The sequence below is a fragment of the Cervus canadensis genome, chromosome 28 (assembly GCF_019320065.1).
Source record: "Cervus canadensis isolate Bull #8, Minnesota chromosome 28, ASM1932006v1, whole genome shotgun sequence".
Taxonomy (NCBI): Eukaryota; Metazoa; Chordata; class Mammalia; order Artiodactyla; family Cervidae; genus Cervus; species Cervus canadensis.
Genome location: NC_057413.1, coordinates 23420759 through 23442456, shown reverse-complemented (window position 1 = coordinate 23442456; position 21698 = coordinate 23420759). Strand labels below are relative to the sequence as shown.

At 44.3% G+C, this 21698-nt stretch overlaps 3 protein-coding genes across 3 annotated transcripts; 1 reads left to right on the top strand and 2 right to left on the bottom strand.

Annotated features, from left to right (window-relative positions):
* Window positions 1-12701: 12701 nt before the first annotated feature.
* On the bottom strand, window positions 12702-13435 carry H1-1 (H1.1 linker histone, cluster member). The gene has a single exon (XM_043450292.1). The coding sequence runs from the start codon at window positions 13384-13386 to the stop codon at window positions 12730-12732; it is 657 nt and encodes a 218-aa protein (XP_043306227.1). The 5' UTR covers window positions 13387-13435; the 3' UTR covers window positions 12702-12729.
* A 3684-nt stretch (window positions 13436-17119) lies between these two features.
* LOC122429194 (histone H4) lies at window positions 17120-17527 on the top strand. The gene has a single exon (XM_043449436.1). The coding sequence runs from the start codon at window positions 17161-17163 to the stop codon at window positions 17470-17472; it is 312 nt and encodes a 103-aa protein (XP_043305371.1). The 5' UTR covers window positions 17120-17160; the 3' UTR covers window positions 17473-17527.
* A 2244-nt stretch (window positions 17528-19771) lies between these two features.
* LOC122429192 (histone H4) lies at window positions 19772-21297 on the bottom strand. Its single transcript, XM_043449434.1, has one exon. It carries the CDS (start codon window positions 21245-21247, stop codon window positions 20936-20938), a length of 312 nt encoding a protein of 103 aa, XP_043305369.1. The 5' UTR covers window positions 21248-21297; the 3' UTR covers window positions 19772-20935.
* Between the last annotated feature and the right edge of the window lie 401 nt (window positions 21298-21698).

The window sequence follows — 21698 nt, the reverse complement described above, 5'->3', positions numbered from 1 at the left end:
AGCACTGAAAATGGGAAACAGGTCAGGAATGCACTTGAGACTGCCTTTTCCACCTTCCATGATACAGCCTCCCTGTTCCAGCACCCTGCATCCTAGTTACCACCTTCTCCTACATCCAGGTCTCAGCTCAACGTTTCAGTGACATGGGACTTCCCTGTGGTCCAGTGGTTAAGACTCCATGCTTACCATTCAGGGAAACCAGAATCGATCCCTGGTTAGGGAACCAGCTTCCATATGCCACAATGAAGAATGCTGCAACGAAAGATTCCACATGCCACAACGAAGATCCATGTGCCACTATTAAGACCTGGCACAGCCAAATAAATAAATAATAGAAAAAATAATTTTTCAGAGACAGCAACCACTGCTACCTCCCCCTCTCTTTTCCTTTTTCAATATATAAATATGGAAACAGCTTTAGATATTAAATGATTAAATTAACAGATATATTGTATGGAATACTGTAAAATACAGTAATAATACTCTTAGTTCTAAAGAATGCACACTCCAAATCACCTTCCCCATATATATGTTTGATCTTGCATTTTTTTTTCCTCAGCTTTTCCCCATGGCATTAAACATTATGTTAAGATGTGGTTTTAAACGACTAGTGATCTCATAATCGCACATACACTCAGTTGTCTCTTGCTATTTAATGTTGAAATGAACATCAATGTATGTAAGTAGGTTTTCACTTCTCTTGTTTTACTCGGGTGAATTTTTGAAAGAGAATTTCGGAGTCACAGTATATGAACGTTTGTTTAAAATACTACTGATATATTCTTATCTCCCTCCTTCCCTTTCTTCCTCTTCCCCAACCTGCCTCTTATGTTTCCACAACTCTCACTGTCATCAATCAAACCCTCTAAGAGCTGGGAACCTGAAGGGACTTTGATAATGTGGAAAACTATGGGCTGGGGAATCTGACTGGAGAATCTTTCTGAGGAGATGGGAATGAGACTGCTAAGTGAAAACATCACTGGAGCCTAGACCACTTCATTAGCCCTCATTTCTGTTTCCTAATGTAGGAAACGGAGGGATATAAAAATGGAAAAAATGGAGGGGAGAGGGGGAGAGAATAAGGATCTGGATGTATCTAGGATTTGCTACAGAGCATGGGTTGCTTCTCTTGAAGGACAGGCAGAATTGAGACTGTCCTAGAAGACTAATTCATGACCATTCACTAAGCATGTGCCAATTTTTGATGAGTATCAAACTACCTGAAAATTTAGTTGCTTAAAACGACTACCATTTGTTCACTTACAATTCTGTAGCTCAGCCAGTGGTTCTTGTAGTTAGGGTTAAATTCTGCTGGGTCTTCTCAGGTGTTTCCATCAACTGGAGAGTTGACTGGCATTGGGTGATATGCGATAGCCTCACCTGCAAGTCTGGCAGTTGGCAGGCTCTTGACTTGGGCGCTTTAATCTCCAACAATGAGCTCAGTATCTTTCATAACATAGGAGTTTCAGGGTTGTGAGAGAATCAAGATGTGTGAAAGCTGCACTATGCCAGGCTATTTTCAACCATCTGCTTGGGTCACATTTGTTAAATCACTTGGTCAAACCCAGATTCAAGAGACAGAGAAAAAAATTAACTCCAGTTTTTTTTTTTTTTAACTCCAGTTCTTGATGGAAGGAAAAGCTACAAAGTCACATTGCAAAAAGCAATGGGATAAGACAAATTTAGGAAATTTTTGCAATTTATCCTAAGAAGCTTGCTGCATAAAGTCTCAAAATCTAAATTAAGGAGGGACAGAGATACAGAGACACTCTGAGTCCCTAGCTCTCAACAGACCCAGTGCCTGTTTCTTTCCAGAAACAAGATTTATTAGAGCTCTCAGTGCTGTCAGTAATTACACTTTCTTCATCCACACAAACAGCCTCAGTGCCTGGGATTCTGTGAGAACTGATCCTCACATCCTTCTCTCTCAACCTTGCCCACTCACACTACCAGCCTGAAGTGGAATCTCTGCACTAGTTTTTTGGGACTCTCAGGGAGGGAAGAAGTGTTTATGCAGCAGCTGGGATTGAAAACGCAGGAAGCTCCACACCTAGGCACTTCACCCCAAATAGTCCCTCTTCACCAGGAATAAGGAAGACAAAGTGATTGTTGTTCAAGAAGGTGCTTGATTAGCATATTAATAAGCTTGTGGACCTTAGACTATGCTAATCTCTCCTTGAGTTTATCCTGATTTCCCCATTTTTTCCAAGTAAAAATGATCCAATCTGTGAAATTCCAAGAACTAGGCGTTGCCTCGACACTCTAGTCCACAGGCAGGGCCTCCAATCTTCAAAGCTCCCTCTCTTCCCCATGTCTTTTATCTTAGCCGTCTGTCCCTCTTCTCCAAGACCTAAATTCTCTGAGGATGGGACTGGATTTTTTTCTTTTTTTTCAATCTTGATACCACTCCTGAGTTCCTGCTTTAGTTTGCTGGACATTCTGGATCCATTAAAGATATTAGGTAAAGTTTAAAAATAAAATGATCCACCTTCCTAGGGTCCAGTCCAATTTCTGATTTTAATGAACAAGTGACACTACCTCTCTGGGTCTCCATCTCTTCAAGTGTAATAGTGGGGCAATAATCCCAGGTTGTAGTGAGAAATGCTCAGGCCCAAAGCACTAGCTATACAATAAAATAAACAGGCGTTTTAATTTTCTATATAATGATTGCAAAGCCCTTTCATACTTTTAAGACTTGCTGAAGAGGAATTCTTGGGCCACCATCACTTAATCTTTGTGGCATCCTGGGTAATTCAATTATTTCTCTGGGCCTTCCGCTATTTCAAAAATATTAACTGTGGAGATCGACAAAGAAGAACATTCACTACTGTGTGGGGCTCGACCCACTACTGTATGGGACTCGTAGCACGTCTGTGGTTCTCAACCGTTGAAGCAAATTCCTAGAGATATTTTAAATAACTTAGGGAAGCCTGGCCTGCCCCAAATTAAAAAGGGATGTCGATATAACGGAGGGGAGCTCAGGCAGAGGTCTGACATTCTGAGGTTCTGCAGGTAACACGGAAGGGTCTTCTCCCCTGGGGGTGTCGTCAGACATCACTTCTTTGGCCTTACCAGGCCCGCCACACCCCTAGATGAGCCACAAATGACTTCACCACTTCCCCCAAATCTACCGGGCACTCTCATTTCTCTCCAGATGCGGGTCCTGGGAGGAAGGGGTGGGGTTCAAGGTCCCCCCCAGCTAAAGCAGGGCGGGCGGCAGGACCCGTGGGGGTTGCCCTTACGCTGCGGCCTCCCTTTCACATTTTCTGGTGGCCGGCCGCTGTATGGAGTCCAGGACTCCGCGCATTTCGCGAACTGGTGGGGGCTGTTCTGTGAGGCTGAGGGGAGGAGGGGCGTTTAAGTTACATATCCTTTCCCTGCCACTGTCCGTGACGTATTTCAGGAAAGTTCTGAAAAGACAAGGTCACGAGTTTATTTCTTAAAAAGATGTTTTCCAGGTTTTGTTTGTTGGTAAGGACGATTCGTCTTTCCTCATTTGTGATTCTTACACCCGAAATTCAGTTGTTCACGAGACGCGCGCGCAGAGACCAGCAAGCAGGCAGTCGCTGTGAAGATAGTCGCGTCGCTACCGCGACTCCACCACAGACCTAAGGAGAGGAAATCTCGCGAGGCCGGATTCCAGCGTCACCAGCGTAAGAAACGCTGCTCAGAGCCGGGGCCCGCGCGCCGCGTGGGGGCCAGACCTTCGCTCACCGCGGAAGCCCCGCCCACAAAGCTGACCCCGCCCCTGCCTCCGAGAGTACCGTTACCGGCCCCCCTCCCCCGCCCTCGCTACTGCCCTTATAAGCCCTATGTGTACCCCACGCGTAACTTGCTTCTCGGCTTCTCTGAGTGGCCAGCATTCTTGGCGCAGACTCAGCATCCTTTCACCTGAGAGGTCACTCCGCGTCCCTAGTCAAAGTGAGGGTCTGAGGCTGGAATGCAGCAAGCATCTTGGGGATCTCTGCTGATCCTTTTTTCGTTTCTCTCTCAGGGCGAGAACTCTGGGAAATGAGCTGACCCAGGTGGACTCTTCAGGTGACAAAGATGGAAACCCCAGGTATGCCAGCAAGAAAAGAGGCAGGGTGAGTAAAGACAGTCCTAGGGTGGGGTGGCAGGAGGGCGAGGGTGAGGCTGATGTGGGGTCCATGAACCTGCAATTCCTTTTAGCCATACTTTGTAGTTACTGTTTTTTTTTTTTTCCCCCCGTGAAAGAGTTCAAATGGAAAAGTACAAAAAATAAGTAGAGGAAATCTGCGTATCCAACCCCAGATTTTTAAAAGTTAACATTTGACTTACTGCTTTAGATTGTTTTTAGAGAAATAAAAAGGTGACACGCTGAGGGAAGAACACCACCTATCTCTCTTAGGGGTATCCATGCTTCTGAAGATAGGTTCTATTCTCCCAGTAACTGCTTTTGTTAAAAATATTAAAAAGTATTTTCCCTAAGATTAGATGGATATGACATAATTTCCATGAATTATTAAAGTCAAGCAAAGCAATATCCAGCACTCCCTGGTATCCTTGGGAGTTCCCTTGTGACTCAGCTGGTAAAGAATCTGCCCACAATGCGGGAGACCTGGGTTCGCTACCTGGGTTGTGAAGATCCTCTCGAGAAGGGAAAGGCTGCCCACTCCAGTGTTCTGGCCTGGAGAACTCCATGGACGTCCATGGGGTCGCAGAGTCACACGACTGAGTGACTTTCACTTTCACTAAAGCAATATTAAATGTTTTCTTGTTGCACTGACCTTTTCTATCTAAACTTCTGTCCCTTTTTTCCCTATGTGGTATTGATTTCGTTTACCTATGTAGATGCACGCAGTGTAGTCCATCCCATTGAAAGAATAAATCATAATGTGCTCCTGTGTCCCTCTGTTGAAGAACATTTAGGTTGTATACTTCCACAGTGTGGAGAACTGGCAGGCTCTGCTACTGTGATCTCATGCTGTTTCTAAGATGTTTCCCAAAGACCTTTCAACATGTGTGTAAGACCTTTCCTGTTGCTGTATGTAATTTATCTAAATCCTATCTAATCCTAGTGTGTGTGCACCTCTCCCCGCTCCCCCCCGCCCCCATCCAGTTTACCTTTTCACCCTCCCAGTGGTAGACTTTCAGATTCCAACACCTACTCTTAATAAGTGCTGCCAGGTACTCTGATGTGGCATAGTGAGAGATAGGACATATCAATATGATGTCACCTAGGGTTCAAGTAGCATAGTCCTTAACCTCAGGGCTTCCCTGGTGACTCAGATGGTCAAGAATCTGCCTGCAATGCAGGAGACCTGGGTTTAATCCCTGGGTCAGGAAGATTGTCTGGAGAAGGGAATGGCAACCCACTCTACTCCAGTATTCTTGCCTGGAGAATCCCATGGATAGAGGAGCCTGGTGGGCTACAGTCCGTGGGGTTGCAAAGAATCAGATACAACGAACGACTAACACTGGAGAGAGCTAACCCTAGCTGCTCAGCAGGAACCCTAATTTAGACCAGGTGGTTTGAGTTGGTGATCCCATGTGTAAGAAGGCCCCAGGGTATGTGCTGAGGTGGGGAGGGAGAGATGGGAGAATCTAGAAAGGGCCTGTTCTCCAGCTCTTCCCATTTACTTGTTTCAGTAGGTGTAGTCTTACCATTAAGTATTGATCTTTTTAGTTTTATTTGTCTAACCAGTATTTTCTTTCAAAATTAAAGTGTTCACTAAAGTTTAACATATGTTTCTATCCGCACATGAATGAGTTTATCTGATAGCTTTTTCTTGATAGATAAGCTGATAAATGAGAACAATGTGAAACAACCAGAATAATGGAACTTGGAAAGTTGAAGAGTAGCTTTTGTTAAGGAGGGCAGCTTTTAAAACCATAGGCTAAAGTAAAATTTAGAGGTTGTTTTTAATTTTAATTCATCATGCCACTGTTTATCCCCTTTTTTATATGTAATAATAAGTTGATTATACAATTCTTAATGTTGTATTGTGCCTAATTATCCTTAAAATAATTGTCACCCCCATTCCAGCCAATAACATAATAAAAAACAACTTTATTGAAGGATAACTTATACACAATAAAATGCACCTGTATTAATGTCAATGAGTTTTATAGACCAGTATGTGTGGTTACCACCTTAACCAACACACAGGACATTTCCATCAACTTAGATAGTTCCCCTGTGCCTCTTTGTAGGCAATTCCCTGGGCTATATATATCAACTTGGAGAGAATTAACATCTTAACAATTTTAAGCCTTGATTAGGGTGGTGGTAAATGCAAATATACATTTGTCAAAACTCATCAAGCTGCACATTTAAATTCTGTGTAGTTTACTATATAAAAGGGATTTCAATGAAATAAAAAATAAAGATCAAAAATAAAAATTACCTCAGCTACTACCTCTTATTATTGACATGATTCATAATCATCAGAATCATTTGGCTTGTACATCTTTTTATCAGTAGGCTCTGTATTTGAGGTGCTGCAGTGGTTCATTAGTTTCTTAATATCTCAAAACCAACCAATTGATGCTGGCCTTTGTGACGTGGCAGGATGGGGAGAAAGGTCACAGCCAGACAATGAGAGTCAGCAAAGTACCTGTGTCAGAGATTATTAAACTTTTGTTAAGTATGGTCCCTTTCCTCTTCTTCCTGGATTCAAAGTTAGACTCCTTCTTGTCAAATGACTGAATTTGACAAGAAGTTAGACCCTTCTTGTCAAATGACTGAATACTAGTCTGTAGAAGGTGGGCAAAAGTGGTGTGTACCCCTTCAGACTTAGCCAAAAGTGGTGTGTACCCCTTCAGAACTGCCAGTTACAGTTCTCCATCTTTTTTCTCTTTAGAGTCCATGGGTCAGAGACTAGCCCCAGAGCATCCTTGGAACCATGACCTGAAGAGAGACAAGCCTCAAAGTGGAAGGAGCTACATTTGCATCACCACTGGAGAACAATCACCTCCAAGGGATTTGGAGAGAAGTCTTCTCTAATACCCACTTTTAAGTCCCAGTTGTATTTTTTATTCTCCTAGCACTCAGTGTTGTTGAGGGGAAATTCTAGATTTCCCATAATATCTTGGTCATGAAACTGAAATGAAAGTCAGTCTGTCTGTCATGTCCGACTCTTTGTGACCCCATGGAGTATAGCCAGCCAGGCTCCTCTGTCCATTGGAATTCTCCAGGCAAGAATACTGGAGTGGGTAGCCATTCCCTTCTCCGGGGGATCTTCCTGACCCAGGAATCAAACCTGGGTCTCCTGCATTGCAGGCAGATTCTTTACTGCCTGAGCCACCAGGGAAAAGGTCTTTATGTATATGCAAGGCAAAGCAGATCAGGACCAGAGCAGGCTGAGAGCTGCTCACAGGGTAGGGGAGATCTTGTAGAAGTGTAGAACAGTGGTGCAGAGGTTAGCATTGCCATCAGGATGGGTCTTTGGGGCATGCCAGCATCCACCAGAGACTGGAAGGACTATTTAGAGTAATTGATTAAAAAAACAAACTTTAGGTTACTTACTGCTGTCAGAAAGGGTTGGGCTTAGAATGATGGGTAAATCAGGCATTAACATCTCCATTTTACTAATGAAGAAATTAAGTTTTATAGAGAATAAGAGTGTTTTTGTACCTGTTACAGTACTTAGTTCATAGTAGATACACAGTAAATATTTGTTGAGGGAATTTCCTAGTGATCCAATGGTTAGGACTTGATGCTTTCACTACCTTGGACCTGGTTAGATCCCTGGTCGGGGAACTAAGATCCAGAAAGCCAATAAAGAAATAAGTAAATAAATAGAGAAATATTTGTTGAATGAATGAATGATTCTCTAATCTAAGACCTTTAATGGTTATGCCTTCCACCAAGAATTGAGAACTTGCCTAGTTGGTGGTATATAGAGGGGTAGGGGACTGGGAAGGAGGACAGACACCTTCTAGTTGGGTAGAGAATGTTCATATGTGCTCTCTGGTGTCCCCTTGGCCCTACCACTCCCCATTGCCTTGGGACTCATTCCATTTACACATTAATGTCATCAGTCTCCCATGGGCTTCAGTTGTGTGGAATCTCTTTCTACACTTCTGGAGTTGTCCCCACCCCTATCAGTTTGCCCTCTCCCATCTCCTTCTCTCCATTGCCTTCCCTGCCTCTCCCTCCCATCCTGCCATATCTATTCACATATGTCTTCTGTATTTTTTTTTTTTTTTTATGTTATAAGCATAAGTCCTTAGGCAGCTGTGCATAATATGATGAACCTGGAGCCCTAAGCAAAGAATGGAGTTGTGACAGATACACCTTCTACTAGTCTATGTTACACATAATAAGATATATAAATATTGTAAGGCCCCCTGTGGCTCAGATGGTAAAGAATCTGCCTGAAGTGTAGGAGACTCAGGTTCAGTCCCTGGGTTGAGAAGATCCCCTGGAGAAGGGAATGGGAACCCACTCCAGTATTACTGCCTAGAGAATTCCAATGGACAGAGGAGCCTGGTGGGCTACAGTTCATGGGATTGCAAAGAGTTGGACATAATTGAGCCACTAACAGATCACATCAAATACTATTGTACCATGTGGTTATTAGGCAAACACAATAAGCAGTGCTTTAAAATTATAGTTAATGTAACACTTATAGACATGTCAAATTTTATAGTTATTCTGTGTTTATTAGCTGCTATTAACTACCTGGGCATCTTATATGAGTTATTTTATTGTATTATCTGCTGCAGGAGGGATTGGAAGGCATTGTCTTTAAGGAGCTTTAAAGGTCCATATCCAAGGCTCTATGACTGTATGATTACTGTTTGGACAGATAAAAGCTAAAACAAGGGAAGCAGGGAGTGATACTGTTGCAGGGTGAAAGTTGTGTGATGCTAACTGGGCAGAGTTCTCCCAGAAACATCTGGGACCACTGAGACCCATTTCTCTGGAAATCTTGAGACCAGATAATTGGATGAGGCTTTATACATCCCCATCCTATTCCTTTCTGGTCACTGTCCAAATTGTCACCTCCTGGTTATGATCCTCCCCACAGTCTGCTTTTTATCTTCTCCACTGGGACACCAGGATCAAAGGATGACACCCCTCATACATACATCACAGTACATACACAGTGCCTATGGGTCCGTGAGGTGTGGGAAAGAAATTCTGTCTGCATCCCTTCCTGCAGGGCTTAGGCCTTCTCCGATGAAGGTTGCTTTTTGAGGTCGTCTCTCCTGGAATTTCTGCTGGGTTTGGGAGCCAATCCCCTCCCCATGTTCCACCTTGGCAAATAGAGATTTCCCCTCCCTCCTCATTTCTGTTTTGCCACCATATCAGACCTTGCTTTTACCCAGGACTTTTGCCCTTTTTATAGAGAAAACCAAAGCCATGGGTAGGAACTCCACCAACATGCAGTCAGATTTATGTAGTGTTATGTCTTGCTGAAATATGGCAGATAAGATGATGAAGTTTTGGCCTTAACTGGGTTTTGTTTGTTTTAGTAGCTGGAAGACAGAGAAACATAAGATTAGTAAGCTTTCTACTAGCCATCACCTTGGTAATTCATGCAATAATCCAAACTATATGTTCACTTCAGTTGCTCAGTCGTGTCCACCTCTGCGACCCCATGGACTGCAGCACGCCACGCCTCCCTATCCATCACCAACTCCTGGAGTTTACTCACACTCATGCCCATTGGGTCGGTGATGCCATCCAACCAGCTCATCCTCTGTTGTCCCCTTCTCCTCCTGCCTTCAATCTTTCCCAGCATCAGGGGCTTTTCAAATGAGTCAGCTCTTCACATCAGGTGGCCAAAGTATTGGAGTTTCAGCTTCAACATCAGTCCTTCCAATGAATATTCAGAACTGATTTCCTTTAGGATGGACTGGTTGGATCTCCTTGCAGTCCAAGGGACTCTCAAGAGTCTTCTCCAACACCACAGTTCAAAAGCATCAGTTCTTCGGCACTCAGCTTTCTTTACAGTCCAACTCTCACATCCATACATGACTACTGGAAAAACCATAGCTTTGACCAGACGGACCTTTGTTGGCAATGTGATGTCTCTGCTTTTTAATATGCTAAGTTACAAACCTTCAAATCAGTTGAAACTTAAATGTGTCCTATCTGATAACAAGTGTAAGAACACATTTAAAGTTTTTAAAATTAGGATTTGATAGAAAAGTCTAAATAAACTTGATATAAAAGTAAGTATAGTTCTTTTTTTCCTAGAAAAAAAATTTTCTTAATGGGTAACCTTTTTTCTAGTCACTTAGAAGTAGGGAACATGATGGCTATTAAAGGCCTCCAATTTCTACCTTCTCTGTGGTCAGCCTGCCATCAGCCAGAGGCCTCCCTCTGCTGGACAACTCTGGGAACATCAAGTTCCTTATTCCATAATTTCTTGTCTCCTTGTTCTAGGTGAATACATCCTTTTGGGAGTCCTCTTGAAGGTGCTCTTGAAGTCCTGCACCCTGACATTTTAATATCACCTTTGTTTCACTTGAATTCTAGAAGTGTCAGCTTGTTGTCTTTAGGAAGGCCCCCTTTAGCTGCAAATCTCTTTCTGAGTTCTACCTTTTTAAAAATCTTCCTTATGGAAGGAACAGGTTCGAGGTGCTCTGGCTACAGTTGAGAAAGCTTCTGATTTATTGATGAAGATGTATTGACAGAATGAGAGATGATTGTGGGCTCATGAAAGGGGGCTTCCAAGATAGAAACTGGAAACTCAGGATGGAGACAGAAAGAATCAGCACATACTGAATACCTGCTGAGGAGTTTTAATCTAACCTGTACCATGTAAAGATGAACTCCTGCAAACAGTCATAGTCTCTTCCCCTGAGCTAGGTTCCCTCTTTTAAAACTGAGAGTTTAGCAGCAGTTTTAAATACTGAACTCCACAGCTGGGAGAATGGAACTGCCTTCACAATTGCAGGCAAGTTCTGTGCTCAGCCATGTGCACCAAGAGGCAAGCCTCTTGGCTTGTGCACAAAGAGCTTAACTTACAATAAATAAGCAAAGGTAAGCACAAAGAGGTGGAATAATGATTCATTTTTATGGGTGATAAAATGTCAGGACCAGGTCTCCTCTATCCTTTACCGTTCTTTATATTCTCCACCTCATTCACCCCCTTGGTGACCTCACCAAGTCTCATGAATTTAAATGCCATCCATATACCAATGATTCCAAAATGTATGGCTCCAACTTAATTCAACTCCATCCTCCCCTAAACTACTCTGTCAAAGCTGCTACTGACATCCATACCACTAAACCAAGGAACTGTTCTCAGGCATCTAGTCACTTCAGTCTATCAGCAACATTTGAACCCAGTTAATTTACTCCCTCATCCGCTTGGGAAATCTCTTAGACTGCAAATTTTACAACAAAACTTCTGATTCACCCTCCCAGCACCATCATAGCACACTTGCTTCTCTCTTATAGATGATCATTTTAGGAAAATTCATCTCATTCTTCTAGTTTATTCTTTCAGCCACATTGAGTTTGAGAGCTCACAACATCTAAAAGCATTGAACAAATTAAAAGAGAAAAACCACATGATAGTATCAATACATGAAGAAAGTCTAGCTGCCATTTAATTTAAAAAAGTAGAAAACAATTGAAGGGAACCATTTAAATATAGTGGAGATACAAAAAATTAACATTATGCTAAAGGACAAAACAATGCCATGTTAATTAAAACCGAGAACTAAACAGGGCTGACTGCTAAAAATATTATTCAAATTTACTGTGGAAATTCTTAGCAAATGCAGTACAAAAAAACAAATGCTTGGTATTCACATAAAAAAATTTTTTGCACCCTTATATGTAAAAGTTTTACAACTAATTGATTTTCATTAAGTTTAAGTGAGTAAACCGGGCTCAACATATGGTATTGTGTTTTTTCCCCTTGGATGTGAAAAAAGTAGTAATTAAACTGAATTCCAAAATTAAAACTTCGAAAGCTTTAAGAGCCAATTCTATAAAAGTGTCCCCAAATATCAATATTTAACGTGGTGTAGCACACCAGGGTTGAAAACCCTGCGCCTGGAGAAATACTATCTAGTTAGGCACAGAGCGGAAATTTCAAATATCCAATCTGGGCAGTTCTGTCTCCAGGAGCAGAGAAACCCGGTAAGAGGTTTTGGGCTTTAGCTCTAAAATTCCAGGGCAGCCAAGTTCTCCTGACCCTGGCGGGAAACTAGCTGACAACCGGCAAATGGTCCCGGGGTAAGTCGGCCGAGCCTGGCCTCGATGGCGCAGCCTGAGGCTTGCGAAGACACCAATCTGAGTGCCGGCTAAGCCGGCGGATCACCGTCGTTCCCAAGGTCACCTTAAAAGCATTTCAGAGCCACCCAATTTCGGAAAAAGCCAACTTAGCGGTAGCGATATGGCCCAAGAACCTATGTCCCGGCCTTGATCTCAGATAACACGAGAAATCTTTAACAGACAAACGAGCACATAGCACACGGACCCAGCCCTCAATCGTGCTGCTGAGAACTACTCTGGGGTATGGGACTAAAGGATAGGCTCCAAAGTTCCCCCGCTTGTTTCTGACATACGATTAAAACGGGATTAGGGAAATCGTTTGAGAGGCCCAAAACACCAGCTTCTAACCCCACAGTGTGAGTTTTAAGATTCTGATGTAGAGCTAAGAATGGCTTGCACACACTATTTGCATTGAGGGCAGAAAGAAAAAAAAAAAAGTGTGGTAATAAAGCTCTTTCCCTGAAATAAGTTGGTGGCTCTTAAAAGAGCCGTTGGTTTATTGGAAGCAGCTTCCAACGGAACTCTTACTTCTTCTTGGGTGCTGCCTTCTTGGGTTTGGCAGCGGTCTTTGGCTTGGTTATCTTTACTTTGGCCCCTTTGGGTTTCACAGCCTTGGCTTTGGCAGGGCTCTTGGCTACTTTCTTAGGCTTCACAGCCTTGGGCTTCTTAGGACTCTTGGAGGACTTCTTTGTCGCCACAGGCTTTTTAGCCTTTTTTGGAGTCTTCACACCTTTCTTAGTAGCAGCCGCCCCAGTGGCCTTCTTGGGCTTCTTAGAAGCGTTTGTTACCTTGGTTTTCGTTGCCACCTTTGTGGCGCTGGGCTTAGCATCCACGGAGGCTACTTTCTTGTTGAGCTTGAAAGAACCCGAGGCGCCGGTGCCCTTGGTCTGCACCAAGGTGCCTTTGCCCACTAGGCTCTTAAGACCCAACTTGATGCGGCTGTTGTTCTTTTCCACATCGTAGCCAGCGGCTGCCAGCGCCTTCTTCAGCGCGGCCAGGGACACACCGCTGCGCTCCTTAGAGGAGGAAACGGCTTGCAGAATCAGCTCCGAAACTGAAGGGCCCGCGGGTTTCTTCTTGGCGGCTGCTGCAGCCTTCACAGGTTTCTTCGCCTTCTTGCCAGCTGAAGGCTTCTCAGGGGGAGTGGAAGCAGCTGGAGCGGGGAGCGCGACCTCGGACATGGCGGAAGTAAGGAGAAACTAACTAAACCGCTAGACCCAACGAGGCAGTAAGATGCGGGTGGCTCGGGCGCGCGATATTTATAGGGCGGGGCCGCGCTGTGATTGGTGAGCGCTGGCGCCCGCCCCCGGCACCCTAGCGCCCCCTGCCCTCCCGGCTGGGTCTCGCAAGGCAGCAGCCGGCCGCCGGGGCCTGTGGTCCCGCTTTCCTGCCGCTTGCACTGAAGCACCCAGACAGCATCCTTCTCCACCCCTCACCTCGACGCCGGTCGCCCAGCGGAGACGGAAATACTCCACTCGGCAGGGTAGGGTCCAGGCCATTACCATCAGAGGGTGCGACCTCTTTTTAAAAAAAGCAGGGGTTTTTTGTTTTGTTTTTTTTCCTTTTGGGGGTGGGAGGAGGAGCTGTAAATAAGGTAATTGCGTAAGAATCCAAGGAGTTTCACCTGAAACCTCGCCTCTGGGAAGCACTGCCAAGGGATATCAGTTTCTAATCTGCAATCAATTCAAAAGGTTATATCTTGGATGACTGAAAGGGAGAGCGGAAAGCGAGAATATGTAGGCCTGGTCTGCAGGTTTGGGAAAAGTTCTCATTGATGCCACTTCCTTTCCTGGCAACGCTGAGTATGTGCGGTAAAGACCCGAGACGCGAGTGCCCTTGGTCTGAACCAGGGTGCGTTTATGTATTTGGGACAAAGGAGAATTGCAGAAAACAAAAGAATTGGTTAACACTGCAACTGACCCTCAAGCTGCACCTGTGGAAAACTTAGCACGCAATTTATGTAATTTCAACTTATTTCCACAGCCCAATGCACGTAACAAATTTTGGATTGCCTTTCATCCTCATAACATATACCAAGCTGCAAACCTAGAACACGAAAGACATCAAGTAATCTCTGGGTGGACTAAACTGTGCCTGGATAGGCATTGCACACAGGGAGGATGTGGGAGCAGGGGGAAAAGTTGCTTTAGTATGAAAATGTGAGAACACAGCCCCGAGATAATATTTTAGGGCACTGTCCCTTTAACTTGTTTGTGGCTGTAAAAGCAGCAACAATGCTAAAACGACTTCACAATGCGAATCAGACTAACCACTGAAGAGAATAAAACTTCCCTTTCACAACCCCACTCTGGTTTACAGTCCCTCACAATTCAGTCCTGGGCAATCTCCTAGCAGTAGAGAGAATGAAGCAGTGACAAGTCATTCCCGCGCCAGTACCTGCGGTTTTCAAACAAGTCCGCACTGGTCTTAGTAACCCGAATTTCCCCCAGTAACCCTCAAAAAACCTAAGAGCTCGTTTCCGCCTGTGGCCAATAATAAAAGGGTTCCAGACACAGGGAATGGCAACCCACTCCAGTATTCTTGCCTGGAGAATCCCAGGCACAGAGGACCCTGGCGGGCTACAGTCCGTGGAGTCGCAGAGTCGGACACGACTGAGCCCAGACACGAGAGTCGCCCATCTTTACCCTTTCTTAACTGTCATTTTCTTGAGTCTGTATTTACAAAACCCATTACGTAATTTCTAATAACTTGGAAGAGATAAGAACAATTGGAGCTAGGCGTCTTGGTTTAAAGGACAAGTATAACACAGGTATACAATGTTTCTCCAAGAGGAAGGTTTCATAAATGAGCATTTCTGGAAAGACATAAGCTTTTCCTATAGTAATAAATGTGGCATCTAATACAAAGTTTTTAAAAGGGAAATACTGCACGCAAAAATTTGTTTAAAGAATGATTTATACCGCCTGTGTCTAATGGGTTTAACAAGTTTCAAATGAAAGGGAAATGCTCCATGCAAATGAGGGATGCTAGATATGCATTCTTACTGGCTACCAAGTAAAATGGACTCTACCAATCAAAAGGTAGAATCTGGACTACCGCTTTCGCATAACGGTTCACATTTGGTTTTTTCAAAAAAAATAAGATCAGTCACTGGCAGTAGTAAATTGTCTTCGTTTTGGTCCATAATCTGTTCACTGAGTTTAGTCCATCGCCTGCTTCCCATGGGGAAATTCCTCTGATCCCTTGTGGCTGTCCCGCCGTTGTCTACCCGGCATTGCACCAGGCTAAGTGTATTCTAGACTTTAGTTTCAGAAAGCTCCAAGTATAAAGTCAGAGCATAAGAAAAAGGTGCCTTATTACAGAAAATACTTATGGAAACGCTAGTGTGATTTTTTTTTTTTTTTACTGTTTTTGTGGTTACATCTTCTAGGTTTCAAAGAAGTTCGTCGGTCAGTTTAAGCTTTACAGAGAGATCTCTCTTTTTTGGTAAAATGGCTTTAAAAATTTCTAACCCGATATCGGGTTACAGACCAGAGAATGTACCCTCAATTCCCACCTGACTCAGGGGACTAAGAAAACCTACATTACTACAATATCAATTTAGTGAATGTCTATTTTTCCGAAAAGGTAACGCCCAGAGCATTGCATTGACAGGAAAATCGTGTGTGGAAAAGAACAAAAGTTTAAAAAAAAAAAAAAATTGAAAAGAGCTGAGGATAGAAGGAAGCGGCCAATGAAACTGTACGGTTTTTGGAAAGTTTAAAGCTAGACTAATCAGAACCTGTAACGTAATATTCAAACTTTTCTCCCGCCCAATCACTACCCCTGACGTACTATAAATACCAGCAAAAAATACTGGGCGATTTATTTGGGCTAGTGTTAGGCATATTTGCTTCGCAGTTACTTGTCATGGCTCGTACTAAGCAAACTGCCCGTAAATCCACCGGCGGCAAGGCGCCACGCAAGCAGCTAGCCACCAAGGCGGCTCGTAAGAGTGCACCGGCCACTGGCGGCGTAAAAAAGCCTCACCGCTACCGTCCTGGCACGGTGGCCCTGCGCGAGATCCGCCGCTACCAGAAATCCACAGAGCTCCTTATCCGTAAACTTCCTTTTCAACGCCTTGTGCGTGAGATTGCCCAGGACTTCAAGACCGACTTGCGCTTCCAGAGTTCGGCGGTGATGGCACTGCAGGAGGCATGTGAAGCCTATCTGGTGGGTCTTTTCGAGGATACCAATTTATGCGCTATTCACGCAAAGCGCGTTACCATCATGCCCAAAGACATCCAGCTAGCCCGTCGGATCCGCGGGGAGAGGGCATAAATTCCAGTCTGAGATTTCAACCAAAGGCTCTTTTCAGAGCCACCCACGTTTTCAAGTAAAACGGCTGTAAGACAAACCAACTACAGTAGTTGAATATACTGCTTTGGGGATGGAAGAACATTCATCAATAACACTCGGGTCATGGGTGCTTTTTGTTTCAATATTCCCTGCATATGCGAACAAACTGGCCCTTTGTGTTTAGTACTGTTATATCTTAATGAAGAGCCAGAGTTTCGGAGGCACGCAGAGTGACATTTGCAGATGTTTTTATAATAGGGCCTTTTGACCGTCAGGATAGTATAACCATTTTTACATTTCTATCTCTGATTTTGACATTTTTACGACTATCAAAAATTATTGATAGTAAATTTTCGCCCTTTAAAGAATTTGTTCTACCTAGGATATTTGGAATATGTTTGCTCTAAGCCTGCTTCCTCTAATTACTTTAGTTAAAACAGTATAGCCCAACCTGATCCGCCTCTCACTTCCGGCCCTTCAGTTCCTTTGGCGCCTGTTCCCGGGGTTGGAGGAGGGATTAAGGGCGGGGATTGATGGCGTCACTTCCGGCTTGCACGCTTTCCGTGCCCTCTCTGGCGGGAGGGGCGGAGGGAGTAGGTATATAAGAATCGGTTCTCGGGTTACTCGTCAGTCGCTGTTGGTTTACTCGCGAAGCCATGTCGGGACGCGGCAAAGGCGGCAAAGGCTTGGGGAAAGGTGGCGCTAAGCGCCACCGTAAGGTTCTGCGCGACAACATCCAGGGCATCACTAAGCCTGCTATCCGCCGCCTGGCTCGTCGTGGCGGTGTGAAGCGCATCTCTGGTCTCATCTACGAAGAGACCCGCGGCGTCCTGAAAGTGTTTCTGGAGAACGTGATCCGGGATGCAGTCACCTACACCGAACATGCCAAGCGGAAGACTGTCACCGCTATGGATGTGGTCTATGCTCTCAAGCGCCAGGGCCGTACTCTCTATGGTTTTGGTGGTTAACCTTTCCGGTTTGCCCTCAGTTTGATTTCAATCTAAAGGCCCTTTTCAGGGCCACCCAACTACTCTTAAAAAGAGCTGTAACTATTAGCCGGGAAGCAGTTAAGTGCTATAGTGGAAATGGAACACTAGCCCTGAACTAGAAAACATTGCGGGGTTTAGTAAAGTGCATATACGTACAGAATCATTCGCCCTCATGGTAGCGGCGAAGATTATTAAAAGTGGAAAAGTAAGAAGAAAAACTTCAGGTCGCCAAGCCCCACGCATGAGTGTCAGCCTATCAGAACTGGTGATCTGTGCTTTACCGCGGCGACATAAGTAGGGGGTGGGAAATCGAGCGAGAAAAGGCAAAAACCAGGTTTAGTAAATGTTTTTTACGTGTTATGAAACAGACTGACATCTGAGTCTCATGTCCTGAGAACAGTACTGAAATTACCGCCACTAATGGGGTGATTTGTCTCGATTAAAAAACTAACCTGAAATGGTGTGCAAAAGAAGCCGGATTCAGACAGCAAGGAAACCCAGGCATTTAGTTCAGAAGAAGTTATGAAGAAAACGCGCTTCCCTATATTTCGGTGTCAACACAGCGCTCGGTAGTAAGCCATACTTTTGCCTTCTATCACAGAGAAATGGAAATTAGGGTGATTGAAATATTCTAAAATAAACTAGTGATGGTTGTACAACTAAGCAAATATACTAAAGTTTATTGCTTGTACACTAAAAAATGTGGATGAAATTTTATGGTATGTAGATTATATCTCAAGCTTATTATATAATCTCCCGGCAGGGTAGCAGGAGATGAAGTTTGTAGGGTAGGCCTGTTGGTCTGTGAAGGTGTTCTCTTGCTAAAGTATGGCCTCCTTGGTCTATGCTTGGTCTGTCGTAGCCACAGAAAGGTTTTAAACAAGAAAATCTCTCGTACAATTATATGTTCCAGTAGCATATCAGACATTAGAACTCAGTTGAAGGGACGTGAATTTACTTGAGGTTGGCTAGTAGGGAAACAGCATTTCCATCTAAAAGGTATTCACAAATGCCTCTATCAGTGAGTTCTGTGTCATTTTTATAGAGGGCTGTCTGATTTCAGCCTCAGTATGTTAGTTCTAGTGTTTCCCCTAATTTTTTCAGTTTCTTTCCCACCTGATAACTGTCTTCCAAGACTTGGAGGGGAATGATATAATTACCTAGCCTGCCTTAATTTAAACTGACAATGGGGAGGGTTCAAAGCTGCATTTTGGATGACTAGAGGAGCAAAAATGGGCCTGTTTAGGAGAGTAATGTAATTCTGGTGCCCTTCAGTACATATGTGTTGATTTTGTGTAATGTGCCAGCTATTGTTTAAGCATTGGGGTACACCAGTAAGCAAATTAGAATTTCCTGTCCTCCATTCAGATATGTAATAAAATATGTAGATACAGATTTCCTACACTGAAGGGAAGTGTGGCTGCTCCATAGATCACCTTCTTTTGTGGTTGGCCTTTTTTTAGTTCATAAACCTCGTAGATTGTATCATACTCATTTTAGTCATACCCACTACCTGGGTAAAAAGGTTAGGTCTTTCTCAGACCTAACACTCCTGAAGTCCTTGTTCAGAACAAAGACAATGCTGCTTGATATACCACTCCTGCATCATTCGTAAGAGAGAAAACCTGTCATGCTGATTGATTCAGGCAGTGACAAGTCAAAGAATTATAGATAAGGAATCAATCATGGCAGCACTATGGTGGGCCTGAGAGTGGGAGAGGGCCTGTGTCCTTGTGCAGAACATTCATGCCTGCATTCATTGAACTCTGCCACGTGAAGACAGCAGGAAGACAGTAGGCTATGAAGTAGGAAATGGGTCCTCATCACACACCCGATCTGCCTGAATCTGCCCAGCACCTTGATGCTGGACTTCAGTCTCCAGAACTCTGAGAAATATTTGTTGTTAAAGCACATGGTCCATGGTATTTTTATTGTATCAGCCTGAACTAAGACACCATTTTATGGATATAGGTATTTTCTGTGGTCTGTTTTGATGACAATCTCTATTGCTTCCACTCATTTACAAACAACGTGCTGCTATAAAACATGTTTAAGTTCTTAGTGCTCTCATCCAGTCTGACCATTTATATGTTGATGAGTCCTCATTTTTTTTCTCTAGTCCAGAAGTCTCACCTGAAATTAAGAACCTCGCTTTCTCAACTGCCTAGTCAGTATCTCCTCCAGGATCAAGAGACAGGTGTTAGCAGAATGACGAGACAGCAGTGTTTCCTAGAGCAGTCATCAATACACGTCTCAAACAAAAAATCAAGGAGGCTGATTATTCAGCCAGTCGGCTGGTTTATCAATTTGAGCACACGTCAAAAAAAAAACCTTTGTAACCATATTGTCATGTTTGAAAGTTTCATTTTAAAGTATAACTTACAGCAGAGTACAGAGAGAGACTAGATGGAATGAAGCTGAAAGTACAAGAGAGCCACTTAAGAGTCACCTTACCACAAAGGAGGGAGCGTCTGCCTACCATCTCAAAGGCCCTACTAGAGGCCTAAGGGTTCAGAACAGAATATAGTAAATGGGAATTTATAAACTGCTTAGCCAGAGGCCTCCAGCCTGAGGATGAAAATCAGCAATGCCAAGGCACTTTAAAAACCAAGACCACTGGGTTTACGAAGGGTCACGGCAGTCAGCATGATGGATGACTCAAACTTGAGAGGTACCGGAGGCGAAGGTTTGGGGCGCGACCCCGGGGGCGGACAACGAGGTGGTGGGGCTGCAGAGATCAGAGCGCAGATCCCAGCGTCGCTCACTGCAAACATTAAGAACACCCAGGGTCTTTCCTGCAGCGTATTTAATTCATCTGGCTTGTCAGCGACCAGCAGCACCCCGGCAGTTTCTGGCAATTTGCACAAATGTTTATTAAATACTTTGGGCTTCCCAGGTGGTGCAGTGGAAAAGAAGCCGCCTGCCAATGCCGGAGACGCGAGACGCGGGTTCGATCGAATTGAGAAGGTCCCCTGGAGTGGGAAATGGAAACCCACTCCAGTATTCTTGCCTGGAAAATCCAAAGGACAGAGGAGCCTGGCGAGCTACAGTCCAGGAGTCGGCCGCGACTGAGCACACACACATGCGCATCCAGGAGTTTTGCCTTTACTTATACTTGACAGTCCTCTTACAGACGATTTGGGGGTAGGCAAGATCCCTCCCACGCTGGGGGCTTGTTAAACAGGGCACCGGGACTTTCACCGCATACTAAGCCAAACATAACTTTACTCTCCTATTGACCAAAAGCACCGCTACTCTTCACACATGAAGGACTAGATGAAGTTAAGTGTTTTAAGTAGAGAACCCGCACAGAAAAACTACTTTAGCACGAAAGGAAAATACATTTCTAATCCTAATCCAAGTACACATTGAGCACAGCCCTTTCCGAGAGGGAGTGGGCGGCCCTGAAAAGGGCCTTTAAATAAACGTACTGGATGAAGCTTTAGCCGCCGAAGCCATAGAGGGTGCGGCCCTGGCGCTTGAGCGCGTAGACCACATCCATGGCGGTAACAGTCTTGCGCTTGGCGTGCTCCGTGTAGGTGACCGCGTCCCGGATCACATTCTCCAAGAACACCTTCAGCACCCCGCGGGTCTCCTCGTAGATGAGCCCGGAGATGCGCTTCACACCACCACGACGAGCCAGGCGGCGGATGGCGGGCTTGGTGATACCCTGGATATTGTCTCGCAGAACCTTGCGGTGGCGCTTAGCGCCTCCCTTCCCAAGGCCTTTGCCGCCTTTGCCACGTCCAGACATGCTACCTGAACTTGCAAGAGTGTGCGATACAGCAGTGGGACTACTGCTTGGTCAAGAGTAATTATAAGCTGTAGTCGGACCTCATTGAGAACTGAAAGCGCGGGCGGGAAAAGACGCTCTGAAACCACTCCCTTGGCTCCGCCCCTTTCTGGATCCAGTGACTGTGAGAGGGAGAGAACCTAGTATAATGCATATGTTAAATTTTACTCTGGATTGTTTTGCTCCCTTTGGTCTTTGAATCTGAGTCTATATTTTCGACTGAGAATATTAGTAAGGGCTTATGGTTTTTTTGGCAAATACTGTACTTTCTCATTCAGGAGGTGCCTTAGTTGTGAATGGTAGCAGAATATGACGCTTACCCTTCATATGCTATTTTTGAGCTGTTTGTTTTTTTTTTTAATACCAGACATAGAGTAGAATTTACTTTTTCTTTTTTGTGAGAATTTATTGT